The sequence below is a fragment of the Leucoraja erinacea genome, chromosome 5 (assembly GCF_028641065.1).
Source record: "Leucoraja erinacea ecotype New England chromosome 5, Leri_hhj_1, whole genome shotgun sequence".
Lineage (NCBI taxonomy): Eukaryota > Metazoa > Chordata > Chondrichthyes > Rajiformes > Rajidae > Leucoraja > Leucoraja erinaceus.
Genome location: NC_073381.1, coordinates 66,054,209 through 66,080,734, shown reverse-complemented (window position 1 = coordinate 66,080,734; position 26,526 = coordinate 66,054,209). Strand labels below are relative to the sequence as shown.

The 26,526-nt window shown below is 45.6% G+C and overlaps 1 protein-coding gene across 4 annotated transcripts in view; it reads left to right on the top strand.

Moving 5' to 3' along the window:
* The first annotated feature begins 3,786 nt into the window (after positions 1-3,786).
* The window catches only part of map3k7 (mitogen-activated protein kinase kinase kinase 7), a 91,392-nt gene continuing 68,652 nt past the window's right edge, over positions 3,787-26,526 (top strand). For 2 of the 4 annotated variants that reach the window (XM_055635831.1, XM_055635830.1), the window contains exon 1: positions 3,787-4,110. In XM_055635831.1, coding sequence (XP_055491806.1) covers positions 4,033-4,110 — 78 coding nt within the window. In that variant the 5' untranslated portion in view covers positions 3,787-4,032. The remainder of the gene's footprint in view (positions 4,111-26,526) is intronic. The other 2 variants (XM_055635834.1, XM_055635833.1) reach the window with 1 other exon arrangement.

Sequence of the window (26,526 nt, the reverse complement as noted above, 5' to 3'; positions counted from 1 at the left end):
TGCACAATGTTTCCACCAAAGATCCTAGAGGAGCAAGATAGACCACTCCTCCGAAATCCAATAGACTGACGTGTAGTACGTGGCGGAACGTCACGGCCGCCATTTTTTAACGCGACTTCCGGTATGCCACCCGCTGTGATCCAAAGCAAAGATTATAGAGCTCCGCTATAATCTTTGATCCAAAGCAAAGATCCTCGAGTATCTTGTAGCGGGAACAGCCCCCTCCTTTGCGTAGTTTCCCTTGCATTGTATTGTGCAGTTTCCCTTGTATTGCTTTAACACACACTGCACAAAATTAAATTTAACATATACATATTTCATATATTTATATGAATGTGTGTCTGTGTGTGAGAGGCAAGTTAGAGATAATTAAGTTTATTCTCATGGATCAGAAGCAACTTTGATTTAAATAATCACTATTAATTTATTTGTCTTGTAAGATGATATACATAAACCATAAAGGCAATTATATATATAATTATATAGTAATAATATATATATGCATATATATATATATACACACATATATATACACATACATATATACACACATACATACGTATACACATACATATGCACACATACAAATACACGCATACATATGGATACATTTATATGCATACATACACACATATAAACATATATACATACATATATACACACATATACATGCATATATACACATACATATATATTTATACATATGATCATTTTCCAACGATCAATAGATTTACGATCAGTTCCTGTGGATTGGAGGATAGCTAATGCTATCCCACTTTTCAAGAAAGGAGCGAGAGAGAAAACGGGGAATTACAGACCAGTTAGCCTGACTTTGGTGGTGTGAAAGATGCTGGAGTCAATTATTAAAGATATAATAATGGGGCATTTGGATAGCAGTAAAAGGATTAGTCCAAGTCAACATGGATTTATGATTTTACAATGCATTTAAGCCTCTCCCATTTTTATGAGATGCATTCCTGGAATATGTAGGAAGTTTATTGTAACCTAGTGCTACATGCCTGAACAATGGATGATATATCACTTAAATGCAATTGTTTTCAGTTGTGTGGAGAGACCTGTATATTGAAGATGCTTTTTGCCTCTAATATGTCAATTTACCTTAAATGTAGAAGAGCTTATCAAAATCTTCTTACAAAGACCATTAAGTATTTTCTTTCTATCCTCTTTTGGACCCAAGGCATAGCAGAGCTGCCAACTCTCACGAAGAGGTAAGGGAGGGAGAGATGGAAGGGAGGGAGAGAGGGAAGGGAGGGAGATCGAGAGAAGAGAGGGGGAGAGAGAGAGAGAGATCGAGAGAAGATAGGGAAAGAGAGATGGAGAGAAGAGAGGGGAGAGAGAGATCGAGAGAAGAGAGGGGAGCGAGGGGAGAGAGAGATCGAGAGAAGAGAGGGAGAAGGGGGGAGAGGGAGAAGGGGGAGAGGGAGAAGGGGAAAAAAGGAGAGGGAGAAGGGGGACAGGGAGAAGGGGGGGAGAGGGAGAAGGGGAAAAGGGGGGAGAGGGAGGGGAGAGGGAGAAGGGGGACAGGGAGAAGGAGGAGAGGGAGAGTGGAACAATAGCACAGTATAACACGCAGCCGTCCCATTCCGACCAAAGAATATAGAGCAGAGCTCATCTAGTATCTTTGATTGCGGCCGCCGCCACCGAACCCCCCGGCCCACCATTGCACCAAAGATGATAGAGCAGAGTTGTATAATATTTGATTGCACCCTTCTTCACGGCGGGCTTAGATTAGATTAGATTAGATTTGTTTATTGTCATTCAGACCTTTCGGTCTGAACGAAATTCTGTTTCCCTGCAGTCATACATATAATTAAAAAAAATGACAAAACACATAGTCAACACAAATTTAACATCCACCACAGTGAGTTCACCAAACACCTCCTCACTGTGGTGGAAGGCAAAATCTTAAAGTCTCTGGCTCTTCCCTCTTTGTTCTCCCTCTGCGCCGAGGCGACGGTTCGAACTCCGCGGGTGGTCGCTGCCTCGCCACAGCTCAGAGGCCGAGTCAGGTCTCCGCTTCCGCTGCCGCCGCCACAGCTCCGGTGCCGAGCCAGGTCGCCGCTGCCACAGCCTCGGTGCCGGGCCAGGTCTCCGCCGCTGCTGCTGCTGCCGCCGCCGCAGCCACAGCCTCGGTGCCGGTCCAGGTCTCCGCTGCTGCTGCCGCCGCTGCTGCCACAGCTCCAGGGCCGATCCAGGTCTCCGCTGCTGCTGCCGCCGCCGCCGCCACAGCCTCGGTGCCGAGCCAGGTCTCCGCTGCTGCTGCCGCTGCCGCCGCCACAGCTCCAGGGCCGAGTCAGGTCTCCGCTGCTGCTGCCGCTGCCGCCGCCACAGCTCCAGGGCCGAGTCGGGCCGCCGCCGCCGCTGCTGCTGCTGCCGCCGCGGCAGCTCCAGGGCCGAGTCAGGCCTCCGCTGCTGCTGCCGCTGCCGCCGCCGCCGCCACAGCTTGGGTGCCGGGTCAGGTCTCCGCCGCCGCTGCTGCCGCCGCCGCCACAGCTCCAGCCGGGTCAGGTCTCCGCCGCCGCTGCTGCCGCCGCCGCCACAGCCTCAGGGCTGAGCCAGGTCTCCGCCGCTGCTGCCGCCGCCACAGCTCCGCTGCCGCCAGCCCCGCCACTAGGCCTCGGCGCAGACGGAGACGGGGGACACGACCGAAGAAAAAGTCGCATCCCCCGAAGGAAGAGGCCAAAGCATGTTTCTCCCACCCCACCCACACACATACACAACTTAATAAAACAAAATTAACTAAAACATGACAAGGAACAAAACAAAAGAAAAAAACAGACGGACTGCAGGTGGGCCGCAGCTGTTAAGCCAGCGCCGCCATCCAGATGCTTGTGATCTTTGCTTGTGATGTCTTGACAATTCGAGGGATATAATGGGTAACAGCCGCCCATTCTCGGACTTGAATCTGAGCTCGAAAAATCTCCTGGTCACTGGGCCTAATGTGTCCGCGGGCCATATTGTGGAGACCAATCCCTTACAAGAACAAAACCAAAAACGTACAGAAGTGTTAAAATTGTCTTTATTATTGTGGTGAGTAAAGATCTATTAAAAAATAAGTCTAATAACTTTCTAATGTGCCGACAAACCTAGTTTCCCAATGGCCGTTGATGGGAGAACAGAAAATAACATTTTCACGACAGAATATCGACTGAAAATAATAAAAATATTTTCTCACCTTTCTTTTTTATTGGGGAACCTAAAGAATGAGAGGTCGGGTCGTTTAGATTTACGATTAGAATACTTGATAGCAGAACAGTGAGATGAAATTTAGATAAGGACGCCATGACAGTGTGGGGGAAGCCCAATAAATGCCTCGAAAAATGGCGTCGACGATCACACACGTGATACTACGCGTTTTTCGAGGTGTGGTCTATCTTGCTCCGCTGGGATCTTTGGTTTCCACCATCAATTTGCCAGCGGCTCCCGTTCAGTTGCCGCGCAAAATTCAAACCGCACAGGCGCAGGCGCACCTTATTCCGCCTGCCGGCGCCCGGCGCAGGCGCAAGCGCAAGCGCATCCGGCGCAGGCGCAGACACGCCTCACTCACTCAGACGCCACACGCACCGAGCCGGCGCACGCGCACCAACAACCCCTGCCGGCATCCGGCGCGTGCGCGCCTCCCTCCACCTGCCGGCGACTAACTCAGGCGCGTGCGCACCTCCCTCCACCGGTCGACAACCCGGCGCAGGCGCATCTCCCTCGCTCTGACTGGTTCGACCTGTGCCCGAGCGAAGTACGTCAGTTCCGGCAGCCGGCGGCGGTGCCCGGATGTTTGCGGGCCGGATTAACCCCGGAAATGCCGGGTGAAGCCGGTGGGAGCGACCGGAGCGCTGCAGCAACCGCCGCAACCGCCATCCGGTGTCGACAACCACCGCCACTCGCAGCGGCGCCGGGCCCGCGCAGCTGAGTGCGGCAGCACCAGGGGCAGGCAGGGAGGCAGGCAGGGCGGCCGGGCTGGCGGGCGGCCTGCGCCCCGACCCGATCCCCGTCTCCCCGTCTCCCCAAGCAGGGATGTCGGCCGAGATCATCGATGCCCCGCAGGCGTTGCATTTCGAGGAGATCGACTACAATGAGATCGATGTGGAGGAGGTAAGAGAGTCCGGGGACACAGTGAGGGCCACAGGCAGGGGCCACAGGCAGGCAACGGAGGTGGGCAGGCCAGGGCAACCCCTGCTGCACGCCCGTCCCAGCCCCTGGCCTGTCCTTTTGAGGAGAATAACTTAAGGGAACGGGTAAAGTCCAGCGATGAACATTTTAATCAGTTTGTAAACAGGTTGGAAAGGTACATCCTGTCCTGTGTAATGTTTGTGTTGCTTGATCTGGTCATCTCATTCCATTACAGTGCACTGCAATAGTTGGAAGAGTTTCATTATATGGCCGTTGTTTTAAGCAGTGTTTTTGTTTTAATGGTTGTTTTCATCCCCACGTCATTAATAATGTATATGTATCTTTAAAATTCGAACTGGCCTGGTGGGGCACACTTTATTTTGCTGTATTTTCTTCCATGCTTTTTATCACACGGGAATAATTATCATTATGTTCAAGTGTTTCCAATATGATTTCAAAACTATTTTGTAACTATTGGTTGTCCAAGCCAAAAGTTTACATAGTAATGATGTGTTTTATGTGCGTTGTCATTAAGCTGTATGCAAGACAAAAGACTTGTCAAGAAGTCGTAAACTTTAGTTTTAAAGTTGGATACATTCTAATAAACTTAGAGGTATCCAAAAATGTTCAGTATCAACTGTTACATCAAATCATCCTATTAACATTTTTACCTTGTTTAAATAATTGAAGAAGTGATATGTAAATATCTAAATTGTATGAAATAAAGCCCAAGAAGCCTTGACTTACTGAGGTCAAGCAGCATCTATTGTGACAACCAGTGTCAATGTTTAGGGCCAGAACAAGTTGAGCAATAAGTCATAAAGCTAAGGCATTTACTTAGAATCTCGATCCTTGGATAACATCTGACCTGTTGAGTATCTCCTCCTCTCTGTTTTTATTTGAGGTTTTTAGCAGCTGCATGTTTATTTATTTTTAATGCTTTAAAGTTGTCCTTTTCATGTGATGTTATTATACCTGTATTTGGAATGCACTATAGTATATTGAATGTGTAGTTAGAAATGTATTATTATTATGATTAAGTTTGGTACTTGTAAATTAACCCTAGTTTAATTCCTTCTAGGGTAATGAGAGCATCAAGTGCACTTATCCTCTGTAAATTGCATCTTTATTGTATATTTAGAATGTATCAACATGCGCCTCAGGCACTACATTTATTAATTGGGTTAAATAAAATAAAGGAGGCATCTAACTGAATTGCGGTACTTTATCATTTGGGTGTAAAGATCAATACCAGATTTTGAACTATGCTTCAGTTTTTTGCAGAGAACTGTCTATTGTGTCCTAGTGAAAATAATAGTGATGGAAGGATGTGGCAACTTTGGAGAGAATATAGAAGAGGTTTATCAGAAAACTGCTTGGATTAGAGGTTGTTATCGGGAGAGATTGGATAAACTTCGATTATTTTCCATGAAACGCCAACATTGATGTACATAAGGATCTTGGGGTCCAAGTCCATAGACAGTCAAAACAATTTTCCCACGGTGGGAATGTCAAAGACTAGAGGGCAAGTTCAGAGGGCAAACCTTGAACGATAAGTGCAGGACGAGTTTTTTTCGCACGAGATATGGTAGGTGCCTGGAATGCACTACCAAAGGTGGTGGTGCAGGCAAATATGATTGTGACATTTGCGAGGGTTGTAGATAGAGATTTGGATATACAGGGAATGGATCGCGTGTAGACTGAGGAGTTTAGTTTAATTGGCAACATGTTGTGCCACATAGTCTGTTCCTGTGCTACACAGTTTTATGTTATAACACCTAGATAAAACTTAACATTTATTTGACCCAGTAAAAATATGAGAGCCAAATAAATATCTGAAAATTCCAACAGTTTCAAATCTAAGGTGAGGTGCCTTAATCTAAAAATTAGTATTGCTGCAATATATTACAAAGCCTAATCCAATGCTTATCTGATAAGGACTTCCAGTAGAGGTCTCTGCACTGCAATCGGGAAAAGGAGCCCTGGACTGTTTCACTTCCTATCCCTAATCCATTATCCTAGTTGATTCTGAAACATTGACTCTCAATCAAACATCTGGTAAGATTAAACATTTGGTCTTTTTATACACAGGTATTCATTTTTTGAATGCATTTTAATGGCTTGATGTCCCATAAAACTGTACTTATTTGAAAAGCCAATTTTCCCTTTTTGTATTTGGCTGAGTTAACATATAATCCTTAATATTCACCAAGAGATTTTTAGAAGAGTCGCGCCTCATTAATGTCTCATAATTGTTTGGCCAAAGTAGACTTTTTATATAACGTTCCCTTTCTAGCATCATCCTAACATTCTGATATAATAATGACATAAATGGAGAACCTTTCTTGAAACACAAGAGCTGCAGATGCTGGAAACGTAAGCAAAAAACAAAGCGCTAAAATAATTCCTCAGGTCATGCAGTATTTGAGATGGAATGGGCAGATTATATTTTGGATTGGAACATTTCCTCAGATGATGGCGTAGAGGGAGAAAGCTGGAAACAAGATTTAGAGGTTGTGCAAAGCCTGCCAAGTGATTCATAGTCATAAAGATCTGCAGCATGGAAATGGGCCCTTTGGCCCAACATGTCCATGCTGACCGAGATGCCTGCTGTAAACTAATCCCACTTGCGTGCGTTTGGTCTATAATCTTCAAAATCTCTTCTGATGCAGGGGAGGTGGGGTGTTCGTAGCATGTCGAGATAGTGACAAAGAGTAGATGAGAAAAGGAGACAAAAAGATGGGAGAAAGAAAGAAGAAGAGTGTGATGTAGAGACAGAGGGAGGGATATCCCACACATTGTCCTATGAGGAAAGATGAAAGGGATTGTGACCATCGTTTCTGTAGTTTGGAAGAGTGAGTGAGGATTTAATTGAAAACTTACTGGGGTTGTAGGTGTAGCGAGGATGTTTCCTTTGGAGGGAAAAGTTAGAATTGAGGGATATAGTCACAGGATTAAAAAGTTACCTAACCAATACTGAGATCGGGAGGCAATTCACTGAGGGTTCTGAATGTTTCCCGTGCTCTACCTAGAGGATCATGAATGCTGCATCATTATGCATATTCAAGGTTGATGTAAATTTTAATTACAAGGGAATTGAAAATTAGAGGGATTGGACAAGGAACTGAATTTGAGTCTGTCTTGAGTGATGGAGTCAGTTTGAGGGGCAATATGGCCTCATCATTGTGTTATTGTTGTTATATGATACTTTATTCTTCATCCTGACTGCATAGAATTGAAGGGTAGAGATTGTGCAATGTTACACAAACTGTATTCTCAGTATACAAAATATATATTAACCAATATTGATACTACTTTAAGTATGAGGAACTGCAATATACAAGAATACAACCTCATCATTAATTTCAGAAGTGTCCTACTGTATTTCAGAGCAAAATGAAGTATAAATTGGTTCAAGAAAGTAATTATCTAATTCCTTAATTCTATAGTAAATTTATATAACAAATTAGTATGTTTATAGAGTTTATGTTGATTAAATATATACAGAATACACAAATGATCCAATGTCAGAAAAACATGGTCGACTACAGCTGAAGACGTAATGTTGATTCCCATGTCTTTTTGTCCATCTAGAGGTTAAAATTTGCAGTAGAACAAAAGAGGTGCAAAATAACCTGGATGAATAAATGAGTTTAAGACAGCCAGTAGAATTTCCATGTTTACATTGTGTCATTTTAGATGATAATAAAGTTTCAGAACAGAGGCTGTTTAAGTATAATTTTCCTAAAGTAAAACGCGACTAATTTGAAGTAGAATAGATCTTAGTAAGATTTAACACTTGTCTTTTTTGTGACTAAAATGCAAAGTGCTCCTGGAATTCAGCAGATCAGGCAGCATCTGTGAATGGAGTTCTTTCAGTGTTTTGTGCTTTGCTGAAGATTCCAGCATCTGCGGTTCCTTTTCTTCCATGTCTGTTGACTTTCAATGTTCAATACCATTTAAACCATGTGGTAGATTCTGTTACCATATTGACATTGTTCTTTTAAAATGACACAATTTGAATGCGAGAAGTCGGGGATGGGGTACTTTTTATTCATAATATTGCTAATTGATTACAAAAAGTATCGTATTTGTGACTCTACTGTACTTTTAGCTAAAAGCCATTCATTTCTACCAGTGCCAATTCATAATCTTTTTTTCCAATGTGTTCAGATTGTTTTTGCGGTCATTCCAAAATTGCGATTTATTAAAATCAATGGACAGGTTAAGATGCATAAAGAACAGTCATCTGTTTACATGGAAAATTAAAATTTTCAATTGAAGAAATTTATCTTTGCATTTACATATTTAACCAAAGCCAAATATTAACCAAAAAATATGAACCAAAAAAAAATGTTTTTAAAACCTCTGTCCCCTTTAAGAAAGTATATTTTTTAGACAAAAACAAAACTTTTATCAGGATGCATCATAGCTTAGTTTGGGAACAGCTCCATCTAAGACCGCAAGAAAACTCCCCTCTATTGATGATCTCGACCTGATATGTCACCCATTCCTTCTCTCCAGAGATGCTGCCTGACCCGCTGTGTTACTCCAGCATTTTGTGTTTCCCTTCTATTGACTCCATTTATATCTTGCGCTGCCTCGACAAGGCCAGCAGCGTAATCAAGGATGAGTCGCACACTGGCCACTCATTCTTCTCCCTTCTCCCATCAGGCAAAAGGTATAAAAGTGTGATAATGTGCACCTCCAGATTCAGGGACAGTTTCTTCCCAGCTATTATCAGGCAATTGAATCATCTTACGACAACCAGAGAGCAGTGCTGAACTATTATCTACCTCATTGATGACTCTTGGACTATCCTTGATTGGACTTTGCTGGCTTTACAGTGCCCTCCATAATGTTTGGGACAAAGGCCCATCATTTATTTATTTGCCTCTGTACTCCACAATTAGAGATTTGTAATAGAAAATGTGGTTAAAGTGCACATTGTCAGATTTTATTAAAGGGTATTTTTATACATTTTGGTTTCACCATGTAGAAAATACAGCTGTGTTTATACATAGTCCCCCATTTCAGGGCACCATAATGTTTGGGACACATGGCTTCACAGATGTTTGCAATTGCTCAGGTGTGTTTAATTGCCTCCTTAATGCAGGTTAGGGAGCTTCTGGACCCCATGATTTTTAAAATGTTTGCATTGAACTTCAACATACCCTCAGTTTGTTCCACTTCCTAATTGGACCACTCAAACAAAATTTGGTTGAAATCAATTATTGTCTAGGGGGTCCAAGAGCCAATCAAAATTGTAGCGCAAGTTTATCATTTTATGCAAAAGGCAGATATTTATGCAATGAGTTACTCTGAAAAGTAATAGCTCCTGTATAATCATTCAGCATATTTGCCCTATTTAAGGTTACTGTAAAGAGCTCAAACTCACACAGGTTGAAGCACAAGCATCTTTATTATTCAGGCCATGATCTTGCAAGCAGGTCATATCACTTTCACACTGCTGCTGTTACTGGCAGTCAGTGGAGGAGTCTACACTATGAATGTTATAATTAGGCGGAGTTATAATTAATAAGCATTCTAGTTGGCTAACATGCAATATCCAATCTACATCTCGTCTTGTATAAATGAGAAACAAATAAAGCATTACTACTGCAACGAGTAAATAAAATGTTAAACACTAATCGCCACATCTAATAATAGTGGGCTTAAACATAATCACCATATCTAACAGGTGGCTTGCTAACCTGCCCGTTCCTCTTACGGTATGGAGCTGCCTCATCAACCTTTTCCTCCGAAAAGTTGAGGGCGCCGTTCGGTGAGCCCAGCTGGCTATGGGGGGGGGGGGCACCGTAGGGGAACCCAAGGAAGACCGTCGAGGGGAAACCAGGGAACCGGATACAAAAGGGGAGGTGGGGACAGACCGACGCTGGGAGTGATTAGGACTGGCTGCAGCAGATGCTGGAACGACTGGAACAGCAATCACTTTAAAGTTGAGTGGTGGGGCATCAGGACCCTGGAGCGCCGGACGCCGTTCCTTCACAGGAAGGAGGTGTTGACGGTTGCGTCTATAGATAGTGCCGCCGACATCGACCAGGTGGGAACGTGGTTCCTTTGAGGGGCCGTAAACCGGGCTCTCGCTTAACTTTTTTTCCCTGTTGCCAGCCGGGCAACCTTGGCAGCTTTTTAGGTTGCCAAATGACAGTTTAGGTGGTCATTTAAGATGGCTTGCGATAATGTGCTCGGACGAAGTGCGTAGTTACCAGTCGGAATTATGCTCAAAGAAGCATTCACATATTATTTCTGCTTCAAATAAAGTCACAAACTAAACATTCACCAAGCAAGACATGATATATCCCACAATGGCATGCAGCAAAATTATAAGACAGTATCTCAACTCTTTTTACACATTGCAATTAATGCAATTTCTATTAGTTCTTTCCACTTCCAAACAAAAATGTGGTTGGATTATTCAGCGTATGATCAACCTGTGTCACAATAAATCCTGGACCATGGTAACATATATGCGTACGTATAGTTGTGAATGTTGCTCATTAAATAACTACAGAAGGCAGTCGGTGCAGAATGGATGGATTGAGGCAGGTGACTTAGTACATGTTGGTTGGAGTAAGTAAAATTGTGAGGGGAGAGCACGGGGGATGGATCAGTGGTGTTGAATGGGGGGGTTCAGTATGGGATGGATGGGGGTAGACAAAAGTGCTTGAGAAACTCAGCGGGTGAGGCAGCATCTATGGAGCGAAGGAAATAGGCAACGTTTTGGGTCGAGACCCTTCTTCAGACTGTTCCCCACATTCTTCGTGAATGGGAGGATCAGTACAGGATGGATGGGGGGGGGGGGGGGGGGAGATCAGGGCAGGATGAATGGGAGGGGTCAGTACAGTGTGGATCGGAGGGTCTGTGCAGGATGAATGGAGGATCACTACAGGATGAATGAGGGGAAGGTGCAGGGTAAATGGAAGGTGGATCAGTATGGGATGAATGCGTGGATTAGTACAGGATGGATGGGGGATCAGTACGGGATGGATGGAGGAGAAGTGCAGGATGGATGGTGAAAGGGTTAACTGCAGGGTGAATTGGGGAACCAGTGTAGGATGGATGGGGGGGGGGGGGGGGGGGGGGGGCAGGAGAATCAATGTGAGGTGGATAGGGTGATCAGCATAGGATGAAGAGATTGGGGGGGGGGGGGGGGGGAGAGGAGATGGGGAGGGGAGCACAGGGGATGTCAGTGAGGACTGACTAGAGGCGGGAATGGGGATCAGTGCGGGATGGACAGGAGGGTCCCAGGATAAGGGGGGGGGGGGTGGGGGGGGCGTACAAGCGAGGGAGAGGGAGAGAGAGCCGGGGGGCAAGGTATGGAGGAAAGAAAGGTCAGCGCTCCTCGGACGACATCACCCTGCTGCCTTGGCCGTTGGGAACTCCTCGCCACCGCCCCCTCCTCCGCCAGCCACCAGCAAGGTGCGGGGCCGAGCGGTGCTGCTCAAAGATCCTATAGCTATAGGATCTATGGTGCAGCTGCTTCAGAAGTGTCGGAGCGAATGACGGGCCCCGAACAGCAGCGCAGCGGCCGCGGCAGCAGCTCCATCTCCTCCTCCTCCATGATAGCGGCCGCTGCTTGCAAACCCGCTAACAGCGATAACCACTTTAAAAACAAACCCTCCCGCACGCCGAGGCCCCTCCCTCCCGGTCTCAGCGTGTGGGAGGGTTTTTTTTAAAGCGCCGTTAGCGGGTTTGCAAGCGCGGCCCTTATCAGGGCGGGTGGGGTGTGGGAGAAGGAGGAGATGGAGCCGCTGTTCGGGGGCCGTCATTCGCTGCGACCCTTCGTCACCCCGCACCTAGTATCTTTCCCACGCAATATAGCCGTCACCGCCGACACAAAACGTCGCGTTCCTTTTCTCCTGAGATGCTGCCTGACCCGCGGAGTTACTCCAGTTTTTTGTGTCTATCTTTGGTACAAACCAGTATCTGGTTGCCAAGCCGGGCAAAATGACTCGGTGTTTAGGTATCCGGCGGAGCTTTGAGTGGTCAATGGTACCCGGGCAACCGTTAATTTCGAGCCCTGCATAAATGTACCCCAGTTTGGTATGTCCTTTATCTGTTTGTAATCGGATTACTTGTGAATTTTTGTGTACCTTAAGTGGTCTACTGGTCTTGTCGTAACTTAGTTTCTGCACGTCACGTTTAAACTGTACGCATTCTTGTACTGCAGCGGGGTTGACAACTTTAGGTTTTAGTTGATCGTGAACGATGGGTAGAGGAAGTCTCATTCTGCAGGACATCAGGCGCTGGACTGGAGATCCTGGAATGTTATCTCTAGCAATATTTTGCAGGTTTAACAGGTCCAGGTAAACATCAGATTTAGCTAGATAGGAACGCTCCATGAGTTGTTTGGTGCTCCAGACAGCACGCTCTGCAAGTCCTTTGGACTGTGGATATTCTGGGCTGCTGGTGACATGTTGCAAGTTCCACCGCTTAGCAAAGTCTTTGAACTTTTGACTGGTGAACTGGGTCCCGTTGTCCGTCTGGAGACGAGCTGGAATTCAAGGTGCAGGGAGATGGATCCTAAGCTTTTGGACGACTATCTCTGAGGAGATGGTTGGCAGAAAGTCAATTTCAAACCAGTTAGAGTACGAGTCCACTAACACAAGATAATGCTTCCCGTGCCAGTCAAAGATATCGGCAGCCATCGATGGCCAGGATAGAGGGGGAGCCGGTTGAGACAGTTGGGGCTGTTTTTGCTGGTGTGGTGCCTGTCTATTACGGATTGTGCATGATTCTGTTTTCTCCCGAATGTACTTGGTCATTCCGGGCCAATAAATCGTATCTTTCGCTCGCTGTAAGGTAGCCTGCACGGGATGACCGTCTTGTGACCTTTAACAATCACTCCATCCTGTCGTACTAGTTTGTCACGCACCATGAAGTAAGTTCGTAATTCAGCAGGCTGTTAGATTGTTTGTTTGGCCACCCGCCTTTGATGATGGAAGTCAGCAGTTGGGAAGTTTTATCTGCGGCGGTGTGTTCGGCGAGTGGGAACAAACGAGACTTTCAGAACGGAGAATTTGTCCTGTTCAAATGGGTGTTGTTCGCTGGTGGTGCATGTCCGCGATGTGCATGTTTTTTTTTTACCTTTTTTGTAGACGATGCGAAAGTCGAACCGTTGCAGCTGCATCATCATGCGTTGAAGCCTGGCTGGGGCAGCATGAATCGGTTTGCTCAGGATGGTGACAAGTGGTTGGTGATCAATCTCCACAGTGAAAGTTTTGCCAAATTCCCAATGTAGGCATGTGAATTTCCCCTCCGTAGGCATGTAAGGTGGAGGAGTCCTTTTCCATGCGCTCAGTGGTTCTTGTCTTGTTGAACGCTTTGAGTGACATGACGATCACCCAGGCGCCGTATTGACTTTGGCGATCAAAGGTTTGTTATTGATTATCATGGTCACAGCAGGATCAGTTACTATGTTTGAGGTGCGCAGGTTTAGGGAAAGTACGGTAGACTCAGCATCTGAGTTATCAGAGTCGTTCCCGTGGGAAGATTCGTCCTGTTCATGCGAATCAGAATCGGACAGGTCTTATTAAATCAGGTACAGCTTCGTCCTTGAAGCTGTACTCCCACTAGATCGCAACAATTAGCAAAGTGGTTGAGTTTCTTGCACTTATGACATATTTTCCCATGAGCTACACAAAACTGAGGTGGAAATAGTTACAGTTAGGGCACCTCTTAGCAGGCACATCCGATCTTTGCGGGACGCATTGAGAAATCTTTGTGGAGAATAGCTAGCCAGATTCACATTAAGTTGTTGATTAGGGTTACCATTATCAAAGTCTGCGGGTGGTGCCACAGTCTCAGCCATCCAACAAGCATGAATTGCTTGCTCCAAAGTCAGATCAGCGTTCCGCAGCAATTCGGCTCTTAACTTGCGGTCGCTCATTCCTCCCACGACTAGTGGACTGATTGATGCCTGTAGGGAACTTGGGTTTACCAAACCCTGTGCCAAAATGGTCAAATGGCGTGTGTATAACCTCTGGAGGTTTAACAGTCAAGAGTTTTATCAGCTGGTGCCCATTTCTACTCTTGTGGTACTTTGTTAGTGAAGAATGCAGTGAGAGGTACCAGAGATGGTGTTGAAACTCTGACTGCACTTCTGGAAACCTTGGGCTTCACAGCTTCACACATTAGCAGAGTATGATATAGCTTTAAGTCATTCCAAGGTGCATCAACAGCAGAATTACATGTAATCCACCAGGAGCAGTAGACAATGGGAGCAAAAGTCACAAGGTCCTTCACTTTTGGCAGCTCGTGTTTTGTTGTAATTGTTCCTGGGGGGAGTTGGTTAATTTCAGCTTCCAACAGACTAATCTTGGTGGATTACAACAGCTTTGCCATCCATTGGGCTTTGTGAAGAGTTTCAGGTCGCTTACTACATTGTGTCTTTACCACCCAAAAACACAAGACACAGCTCTACAAACTAATGATAATCATCTATGTGAAGATCTAACTGCAGGATTAAGGTATTCAGCACACTAGCTCAACATCCTTCCATCATCTTCTTAGTGTCATCACTGAAGTGGGAAAGATCAAACTGGGTAAATGCCAAAAACAGCTGCCTTATGTTGTTTTAAACATATTATCTGAACAAAAAGGACACTAGAACATAGCATTGATATGTACAATACACACTAAAGGCAGCTAATATATGTTACATTCATTAATGGATCCTATTCAAATAGCTGCCGTATGCACATAGTAGAGGAAATAGCCCTCCAACTTCAGGCTACCAGTGGACTCCCTAAACAACTGATTTAATTTAAATATCACAGAGGTTATTATTTTCACTAATGGAACATTTTGGGACTAGGTAGAAGCTAATTGCTTCCTATGAGGGATCCAGAAGCACCCTAATGCAGGTATAAGAGAGCCCTCAACACCTAGTCTTTCCTCCAGTCTTTCCATCACATTTGGAAACGTTTATTGCTGTTTATCAACACGAGAACCAAAGTTGTGCCAATGAAAGTCAAATAAGCCACTATGAGACTGAGGAACAAGAATAAAACTGTTAGAGACATCAGCCAAACCTTAGGCTTACCAAAATCAACAAAATAGAAGAAAGAGAGCACTGGTGAGCTTACTAATCACAAAGGAATTCAAGTGTGGATTTATTTGTCAATGATCACTGTCCGCAGAAGACCATGAAAAGAAATACAGAGGCTACACTGCAAGATGAAAACCACTGGTTAGCTGCAAAAATAGGATGTCCAGGTTACAGTTTGCCAATAAGCCCTTAAAAGAGCAACCACAGTTCTGGATAAAGGTCTTGTGGACAGATGAGTCGAAGATTAACATCTTTGATTAACAGAGTGATGGCAAGAGCAAAGGATGGAGGAGAGAAGGATCCAAGATCCAAAGCATACCACCTCATGGTGAAACACGGTGGTGGAGGTGTTCTGGCCTGGGCATGTATGGCTGCTGAAGGTACTGGCTCACTTATCTTCATTGATGATACAACTGCTGATGGTCAATTCTTGAGTGGCCAAGTCAATCACCCGATCTGAACCCAATTGAGCATGCCTTTTATATGCTGAAGAGAAAACTGAAGGGGCCTAGCCCCCCAAAACAAGCATAAGCTAAAGATTGCTGCAATACAGGTCTGGCAGAGCATCACTAGAGAAGACACCCAGCAACTGGTGATGTCCATGAATCGCAGACTTCAAGCAGTCATTGCATGCAAAGGATATGCAACAAAATAATAAACATGACTACTTTCATTTACATGACATTGCTGTGTCCCAAACATTATGGTGCCCTGAAAAAAAAAGGGGGGGGGGACTATGTATAAACACTGCTATAATTTTTACATGGTGAAACCAAAATGTATAAAATTGGCATTTATTAAAATCTGACAATGTGCACTTTAACCACGTGATTTTTTTCTATTATAAATCTCAAATTGTGGAGTACAGGCAAATAAATAAATGATGGATCTTTGTCCCAAACTTTATGGAGGGCACTGCACCTTGCACTAAACGTTATTACCTTATCATGTATCTATACATTGTAAATGTCTCGATTGTAATCATGTTTTATCTTACTGCTGACTGATTAGCATGCAACAAAAGCTTTTCAAAACCTTGGTACACATGACAATAAACTAAACCATATAATAACCATATAACAATTACAGCACAGAAACAGGCCATCTCGACCCTTCTAGTCCGTGCCGAAAACGTATTCACCCCTAGTCCCATATACCTGCGCTCGGACCATAACTCTCCATTCCTTTCCCATCCATATAACTATCCAATTTATTTTTAAATTATAAAAACAAACCTGCCTCCACCACCTTCACTGGAAGCTCATACCACACAGCCACCACTCTCTGAGTAAAGAAGTTCCCCCTCATGTTGCCCCTAAACTTATGTCCCTTAATTCTCAAGTCATGTCCCCTTGTTTGAATCTTCCGTACTCTCAGTGGGAAAAGCTTTTCCACGTCAACTCTGTCTATCCCTCTCATCATTTTAAAGACCTCTATCAAGTCCCCCCTTAACCTTCTGCGCTCCAAAGAATAAAGCCCTAACTTGTTCAACCTTTCTCTGTAACTTAGTTGCTGAAACCCAGGCAACATTCTAGTAAATCTCCTCTGAACTCTCTCTATTTTGTTGACATCCTTCCTATAATTAGGCGACCAAAATTGTACACCATACTCCAGAATTGGCCTCACCAATGCCTTGTACAATTTTAACATTACATCCCAACTTCTATACTCAATGCTCTGATCTATAAAGGCCAGCACACCAAAAGCTTTCTTTACCACCCTATCTACATGAGATTCCACTTTCAGGGAACTGTGCACAGTTATTCCCAGATCCCTCAGTTCACCTGCATTCTTCAATTCCCTGCCATTTACCATGTACGTCCTATTTTGATTTGTCCTGCCAAGATGTAGCACCTCACACTTATTAGCATTAAACTCCATCTGCCATCTTTCAGCCCACTCTTCCAACTGGCATAAATCTCTCTATAGACTTTGAAAATCTACTTCATTATCCACAACCCCACCTATCTTAGTATCATCTGCATACTTACTTTCAAGTGCAAACCGTCCTTTCTGTACAGGTCGCACCTTCCCCAAAAGAGGTCCGAATGATCCAGAAACTTGAATCCATACCCACTGCATCAGTCCCTCATCCACTCATTTATCTTCCACCTCGCTCCATTCCTACTCTCACTGTCGCGTGGCACAGGCAGTAATCCTGAGATTGTTACCTTTCCAGTCCTCTCCTTAACTCTCTACCTAACTCCCTAAATTCTTCTTTCAGGACCTCTTCTCTTTTTTTACCTATGTCGTTGGTACCTATATGTACCACAACCTCAGGCTCCTCTCCCTCCCATTTCAAGATTTCTTGGACACGTTCAGACACATCCCTGACCCTGCACCAGGGAAGCAAACTACCATCCGGGTCTCCTGTCTGCGTCCATAGAATCGCCTATCCGACCCCCTGACTATAGAGTCCCCTATTACAATTGCCCTCCTCTTCTTTTCCTTACCCTTCTGAGCAACAGGACCGGTCTTTGTGCCAGAGGCCCGGCCGCTGTCGCTGCCCCCAGGTAGGCTGTTTCCCCCACCCTTACTCAAACATGAGTACTTATTTTCAAGGTGTACAGCCACCGGGGTACTCACCAGTCCCTGCCTCTGCCCATTGCCCTTCCTAACTGTGACCCAGTTTTCTGTCTCCCGTGGTCTTGAAGTGACCACCTCCCTGTAACTCCTTTCTATGACCCCCTCGCTCTCCCTGAGCAGACAGAGGTCATCGAGTTGCTGCTCCAGGTTCCTAACACGGTCCCTTAGGAGCCCCATCTCGACGCACCTGGCGCAGATGTAGACGTCTGTAGGGCACTCAGACTCCATGACCTCCCACATCTGACATCCAGAACAGTAAACTGCCCTGGCCCTCATTCTCCCCCTTATCCAAATACAATAAAGCCTTACCCGGGATACAAGCCAATCAGCTGCGTCCTCTGGTCCTCTTCCACGAATCAGAGGCTTCCACCAGAATCCTTCTTTGGAAGTGAGATGGAACGTTGCAGATTTGGGTAACTCACAGCTCCAGGTAACTCCTCCTCGCACCAACGGCTCCCCGGGCCTCTGTAGAAGCAAGCCCTGCGCTGTTTTTATACTCACAGCTCCAGGTAACTCCTCCTCTCACCAACGGCTCCCCGGGCCTCTGTAGAAGCAAGCCCCGCGCTGTTTTTATACTCACAGCTCCAGGTAACTCCTCCTCGCACCAACGGCTCCCCGGGCCTCTGTAGAAGCAAGCCCCGCGCTGTTTTTATACTCACAGCTCCAGGTAACTCCTCCTCGCACCAACGGCTCCCCGGGCCTCTGTAGAAGCAAGCCCCGCGCTGTTTTTATACTCACAGCTCCAGGTAACTCCTCCTCGCACCAACGGCTCCCCGGGCCTCTGTAGAAGCAAGCCCCACGCTGTTTTTATACTCACAGCTCTAGGTAACTCCTCGCACCAACGGCTCCCCGGGTCTCTGACCCTTAAGCCACTTTCTTATGATATGTTGTTGAAGTCCAATTCCAATGTATAGTAATCGAAAAGTGACTTTCAATCATTCTTCAATATTATGACACTTGCGTTTGTATTTGTCCAAATATAATTTTATTCTTGCCCTGTTTTTATTTTTTATCTTTCTTGAGCAGCTCTGTCAATTTTTAAAACATTGTGCATAATGTCTAAAATGTATACTTGTTTTTTTTTTTCATTTTTCTCTGGCTTTTAATCAAATTAGCTTTGGAATGTTGGTTCTCAAATATGCTGCATCTTAGCGAAGTTGAACATAAAGTTGAAGGAAATTCACATTAGTCAAGAAATTGTGTTGGGTAGACTGATTGGGACTGAAGGCTGATAAATTCCCAGGGCCTGATGGTCTGCATCCCTGGGTACTCAAGGGGTATGGGGGAAAAGGCAGGAACGGGGCTACCGATTGTGGATGATCAGCCATGATCACTTTGAATGGCAGTGCTGGCTCGAATGGCCTACTCTTGCATCTATTGTCTCTGTATCTATGTATCTTTTGTACACCGCCTTGTGGTTTGTTGTAGTGTGACATTCGAGTATGTTGTTGATTGGAAAATCAGCATAGCAAAAATCATTTTTAAGCTCATAACACTTTATGCATTAATTTTGATCATTGTACATTGTCTTAAGATATTGAAATTTACCCAGCGTTTAAAAATTGGCTTTTCTGGATTAAAAAAAAGGAAGATGACTTGTTTAGGTATTGTTTAGAAAAACACAGTTTAGAAGCTCTAGTTTAGTTTAGAGATACAGCGCAGAAACAGGCCCTTCAGCCCACCGAATCGGAACTGACCAGCGATCACCCTGCACACCAACACTATCCTATACACTAGGGCAATTTACAGAAGCCAAACACTAAAACCTGTCAGCTTTGGCGTGTGGGAGGAAACCGAAGATCTCGGGGGAGATCACGGAACGCAGGTCACGGCGAGAACGTACAAATAGCATCCATAGTCAGGGTCTTTGACACTGTAAGGCAGTAGCTCTACTACTATGCCACTGTTCCGCCTTGAGTGAAGGAACTGCAGATGCTGGTTTACACCGAGGATAGACACAAAATGCTGGAGCAACTCTAACTTTTAAATTTGGAAAGAAGGAAAGATACAGTTGTTTTATAGCAGCATTTCTTGTCAAGTTTTCATACCTTTTTGAAAATATCCAAGAATTTAAAAGTAGACTAACATACTGCAGTAAAAGCATTGGTGTCTTTGTGTTTTGGTTTCCATACATGTAAAATGTAACTTCTTTCCCAACATAATCTCCTCTGTGATTCAAATGTTTGCAAATCTTCGTCAAACTCTTGATAACCATTGGTTTCTGATCTTATCGAGTCATGGAGTGATGCAGTGTGGAAACAGGCCCTTCGGTCCAACTTGCGCACACAGGCCAACATGTCCCAGCTACACTAGTCCCACCTGCCTGCGCTGGGTCCATATCCCTCCAAACCTGTCCTATCCGTGTACCTGTCTAACTGCTTCTTAAATGTTGGCAGTCCCTGTGTCAACCACCTCCTCGGGCAGTTTGTTCCATACACCCATCACCCTTTGTGTAACAATGTTACTTCTGAGGTTCCTCAAATCCATTCCCATTCACAAACCTATGTCCTCTGGTCCTTGAATAGAATAGAATAGAATAGAATAGTTTCTTTATTGTCATTGTAACATGGGCCATGTACAACGAAATTTAAAATGTCAGCCAGTCAGTGCAGCATTCAAACATTTCTAAAGCTAACGAAACATCCACGGTAAAATAATAAAGATAAGCAAATAAATAAAAATCACAGACAAAGCACGCATACACACCCAACCCTCCATCCTTCTGTCGATTTCACCGTTACCACAGTCCCTTAGTCTGTATCGCCCCTGCGTTCCTTGGCGGCCACATTTAGTACTTTTATAGCAGTGGGGTAAAAACTGTTTTTTAGTCTATTTGTCCTTGTCCTTGTGGATCTGTACCGTCTGCCTGACGGCAACAGTTCAAACAGGGAGTGTCCGGGGTGGGAGATGTCCTTTATTATATTCTGGGTTTTTTTATTGCAGCGGGAACTGTGTAGGTCCTCCAAGGTAAGGAGAGGGCAGCCGACAATCCTCTGGGCGTTGTCAATGGCCCTCTGGAGCGCTTTCCTCTGAGCCGCTGTGCAGCTGGTGTACCACACGCATACACAGTATGTTAGTATGCTCTCAATGGAGCACCGATAAAAGGACAGCAGCAGCCTCTGAGTGATGTTGTTCTTCCTGAGCACCCTCAGGAAGTGCAGTCTCTGCTGGACCTTTTTCAGCAGCGCAGGGGTGTTCACGCTCCACGTCAGGTCCTCCTCAATGTGGATTCCCAGGAAGCGGAAATCCGCCACCCTCTCTACACAGTCCCCTCTGATGGTCAGTGGTACCATGTCCGTTTTGTTTTTCCTGAAGTCTATTATTACCTCCTTCGTCTTTGAGGTGTTGAGGAGCAGGTTATTTTCTTCGCACCACACTGTCAGCTGCTCCACCTCATCCCGGTAGGCGTACTCGTCCCCCGCGGAGATGAGTCCCACCACTGTAGTGTCATCCGCAAATTTGACAATGGTGTTGCTGTGGTGGGCGGGGGTGCAGTCATGCGTGTAGATGGTGTAGAGCAGGGGGCTCAGTACGCAGCCCTGTGGAGAGCCGGTACTGAGGCTGAGGGCCGTGGATGTGTGATGGCCCACTCTGACTCTCTGGCTTCGACCCGACAGGAAGCTATTTATCCACGTACAGGTGGAGTGTGGAAGTCCCAAGTCCCCCAGTTTGTCCACCAGTTTGTGGGGAAGGATAGTATTAAAAGCAGAGCTGTAGTCCACAAAGAGCATCCGCACGTAGCTCCCCCGCTGCTCCAGGTGAGACAGTGCAGCATGGAGAGCTGTGGCTACAGCGTCCTCTGTAGATCTATTTGCTCTGTACGCAAACTGGTGGGGGTCAAAGCTTCGGGGCAGAAGTGATGTGATGTGACCCCGGACCAGTTTTTCAAAACACTTCATCACCACTGGTGTGAGTGCGACTGGCCGGTAGTCGTTGAGGCTGGAGATGTTGGTTTTTTTGGGCAAGGGGACTATGGTGGAGGACTTCAGACAGGGTGGGACAGTGGACTGGGCCAGAGACTGGTTAAAGATCCTCGTCCAGACTCCAGCCAGCTGGTCTGCGCAGTCCTTCAACACGCGTCCAGATACGCCGTCAGGACCAGTAGCCTTCCTTGGATTGATGGCCCGCAGAGTGCGCCTCACCTCATGCTCCTCTATCTTGAGGGGTAGGCTGCTGTGGACCATGTGCTGTGATGTGGCTGTCTCGGGTGGCTCCACTTCAAAGCGAGCAAAGAAGTGGTTCAGCTCCTCTGCCAGCGAGGCGTCACCTTCAACAGCTCCAAGGTTGGTCTTATAGTTGGTGAGACACTGGATCCCCTGCCACACCTGCCTGCTGTTATTACTGTCCAGGTGGTCCTCTATCTTCCTCCTGTAATTTGATTTGGCCTCTCTGATGCCTCTCTTCAGGTTAGCTCGGGCCGTGCTGTATAAAGCCCTATCGCCAGACCTAAAAGCGGTGTTCCTCTCTTTCAACAGCCGCTGGACCTCCCGAGTCATCCAGGGCTTCTGGTTGGGGTAGACCCGGATCTGTTTGTCCACTGTGACCGTGTCCATGCAGTTTTTTATGTAGCACAGTACACTGTCTGTGAACACCTCCAGGTCCCGGTGTTCAAACACCTCCCAGTTGGTCCTGTCGAAACAGTCCTGCAGCTGCTGAGAAGCACCATCAGGCCAGGTTGTGATGGTCTTTGTAATGGTAGGAGCGGTTTTCCTGAGGGGGGCATATGCAGGAATTAAGAGCAGGGACATATGGTCAGACTGGCCCAGGTGTGGTAGTGGTCTAGCCCTATAGCCCAGCTTGATGTTGGAGTAGACCTTGTCCAGGGTGTTTGCTCCTCTTGTAGCACATTTAACATGCTGGTAGAATTTGGGCAGCATTTTCTTCAAGTCCGCGTGGTTAAAGTCCCCTGCTATGATGTGAACACCGTCAGGATATGTGCTCTGTTGGCTGCTAATGCTACCATACAAATGACCGATAGCCGAGTTAGCATTGGCATCTGGTGGTATGTACACAGCAGTTATCATGACAACAGTAAACTCTCTAGGGAGGTAGATGGGCCTGCACTTAACAGTCACATACTCCAGGTTTGGGGAGCAGTGACTGTCCACAATCACTGTGTTTGTACACCAGGTGTTATTCACGTACACACAGAGCCCCCCACCTCTGCTCTTACCAGAGTCTCTTGTCCTATCATGACGCTGTGCTGTGTAGCCTGCTAACTCGATAGCAGAGTCTGGAATGAAAGAATGAAGCCAGGTCTCTGTGATCAACAGGATACAGCTGTCCTTCACGACGTTGTTTGCTGCAGTCTGTAGCCTCAGCTCATCCATCTTGTTAACGAGGGATCTGGCGTTCGTTAGGAACAGGCTGGGGAGCGGTGGTTTCAGTGGCTGCCTCCGTAGCCTCGCTAGCGCGCCGGCCCTGCAGCCTCGCTTTTGCTTCCTTTCTCTGCGCCGTCTTCGCCTCCTCCCCGCGGGGATGGTGATCCACGGGGAGTCGGGGCTCCTCGCTATGTCCGCCGGGATCTCGTTGCAGCGGACAAACTCGGCGGTAACCTCCCGTTCGCTACCGACCCCGATCCTGAGAAGGTCCTGCCGGCCGTAGGTGTTGGTCGCCCGACAGTAAGTACATAAAACACAAAACAACACGTACATGTACACGAAAAACATGAAGCACTGACCAGGAGGACATCGGGCCGCTGCAGCTGTGTGCGCCGCCATCTTGGATCCACTTACTTTGTGCAAGAGACTATCTTTCTACCCAATCTATTCCTCATGATTTGTGTACACTTAAATAAGATCGCCCCTTATCCTCCAACACTCCCAAGGAATAATGTCCTAGCCTACTCAATGTCTCCCTATAGCTCAGATCCTCTAACCCTGGCAAAATCCTTGTAAATCGTCTCTGTGCCCTTTCGAGCTTGATAACATCTTTCCTATAACATGGTGCCCAGAACTGAATATGATACTCTAAATGCACCTCACCAACGTCTGATGCAACTGCAACATGACCTCCCAACTTCTATACACAATACTCTGACCGATGAAGGCCAATGTGCCAAATGCCTTTTTGACCACCCTATCTACCTGCGACTCCACCTTCAAGGAACCATGCACCTGCACTCCTAGATCCCTCTGCTCCTTAACATTCGCCAGAGCCCTCCATTCACTGCATAGGTCTTGCCCATTTTAGACTTCCCAAAATGCATCACCTCAGATTTCTCTGTATTAAATTCCATCAACCATTCCACAGCCCACCTGGCTAATCGATCAAGATCCTGGTGCAATTTTTCTCATCCAGATCATTAATAGAGATGACAAACAGTGGGCCAGCACTGAGCCCTGAGGCACACCACTAGACGCAGGCCTTAAGTCCGAGAAGCAAACTTCCTCTATGCTTCCTTCGATGAAGCCAATTTTCGATCCATTCAGCTATATATCCTTGGATCCCATGCGATCTTACCTTCCAGAGCAGCCTACCATACAAAACTTTGTCGAATGCTGTGTTGAAGTTTATATATGCAACATCTACAGCTCTGCCCTCATCGACCTTTTTGGTCACATCTTTTAAAAAAAACTCAATCGGATCTGTAAGACACAGCCTCTCACGGACAAACCCATGCTGACTATCCCTAATCAGCCCTTGTCCATCTGAATGCCTGTATATTCTATCTCTCACAATACTCTCGAGTAACTTTCAACCTATAGATGTTAAGCTCACTGGCCTATAGTTCCCAGCATTTGCCTTGCAGCCCTTCTTGAAAAGTGGCACAACATTTGCCACCCTCCAGACTTCCGTCGCCTCTCCTGTATTTAAAGACGACTCGTAAATTTCAACCAGGGCTCCTGCAATTTCCTCTCTGGTTTCCCGCCCTCATACACAATAGTACCTTCAGCACCCCTTCAACCGTAACACTGACTGCTCTCAAGACGCTTCCATTGACTGCCCATGTTCCTCTGCTCTCCTGTCTTTCTCCTTCTCAGAGAAGATATATTCATTGAGGACCTTGCCCATCACTTGTGGTTCTGCATTTAATTGAACACTTTAATTCCTCATTCTCTAGTTACCTTTTCCCCCCTTATATATTTATAACATTTATTGGGATTGCCCTTAATGCTATCTGCCAGAGCTATCTCCTGGCTCCTTTTCGCCTTCTGATTTATTTTTTTACTTTTCTCCTTAGTTCCCAAAACTCCTCCAGGAATACACTTGATCCCAGCTGCCTTTATCTGTCCCATGCGTCCTACGCGTCCCATGCGTCCTACCAATGTCTCAATTTCTCTCGTCAGCCAAGCTTCCTTGCGTTTCCCTGCCTTGCCCTTTACTCTAAAACTCATGCATATCCTGAGCTTTTGTCCGCAAACTTTTAAAAACATCCCACTTGGCTGATCCACCTTTCCCGTAAAAACTATCTTCCCCAATCAACTTGAGTGAAACTTTCTGTTATACCCTCAAAGTTGGCCTTACCCCAATTTAGCATTTTAATACATGGGCCCTCTGTGTCCTTAACTATAACTATCTTAAACCTAATTGAATGGTGATCACTGGTCTCAAAAGGCTCCTCCATGAACACTTCATTCACTTACCTTTCCCATTACCCAAGACTAGATCAAGTGTTGCCCTCTCTCGCGTGGGGCCCTCTACATATTGCTGTAGAAAACTCACCTAAACACCTCTGAACTAATTTTGTGAACTAATCTTGTCAACTAATTCTATCTATTAGTTAATCTATAAATCTGTGGATGTTTTGGGGAAACATTCAATAAATTGGGAAACTGGTAATCAGAATGAATTAAATGTTGCTGGGCTTTATTTTTATTTACATGATGTAGGTGTCATTGGCAAGGCCAGGACTTAATTCCCTTCCTAATTATCCTTGATGATTTAGGTTTGTCTTCTAAAAATACCACAGTCTAGTGGCTGTAGAGTTGTACAATGCTGAAATGACCCCCTTCAGCCCACCATGTCCATTGCACACCTGTCCCATTTTTTCTCTCTATCCTTGCACATTCAGTGCGTGTAAATGTATTTTATATTTGTTTCTATCCACAAGGTGATGAGTACAGAAGGTGATAGCGCAGGAGAGATGATGCTACATCTCCAGGTGCCTTCATCTGAGGTCTGTGATTCCTGGTGCTTCCATGCCCTTTGATTTCATAAGTCATTTGGAGATGCTATTGAAGAAGGCAGAGCAAGTTGTAGCAGCATGTTTTTAGTCACTCTGGGGAGCACCCACAATATCTTGGGGCAGAGGGAGTAAGTAATTAAGATGTTGTGTCGGGCACCAGTTGAATGGGCTGTCTCATTCTTTGTGATGTGAAGCTTTGAGTTGTATTTGGAGCTGCACTTTTCCAAGCAAGTAGTAAGTATTCCATTACATTCCTAATCTGTGCACAATGGAAAGGCTTTGTGCAATGAGATTAGTCACTTACTGCAAAATATTTGGCCTCTACTTGCTCTTTTAGATTTTTAGCCAGCCTTGTTAACTTAGTATTGATCAAACTGTTGAATGTCAAAAGTAAATGGTCACAATCACATTGGTCATTGCCGAGCATTTTCTCAGCAGATTTTAATTTGATATGTGACACACCATCACTGTTGTTTTTAGTACCTGAAGCATTGTAAATAGCAATATGCTTTCAGATCCCAGTGTATAATTTCTTAAAATTCAAAACGTTAAAGGATTTTTTTCTGTTTTCTACAATAATATCAAAACCATTTCAGCCATCAAATCAGAG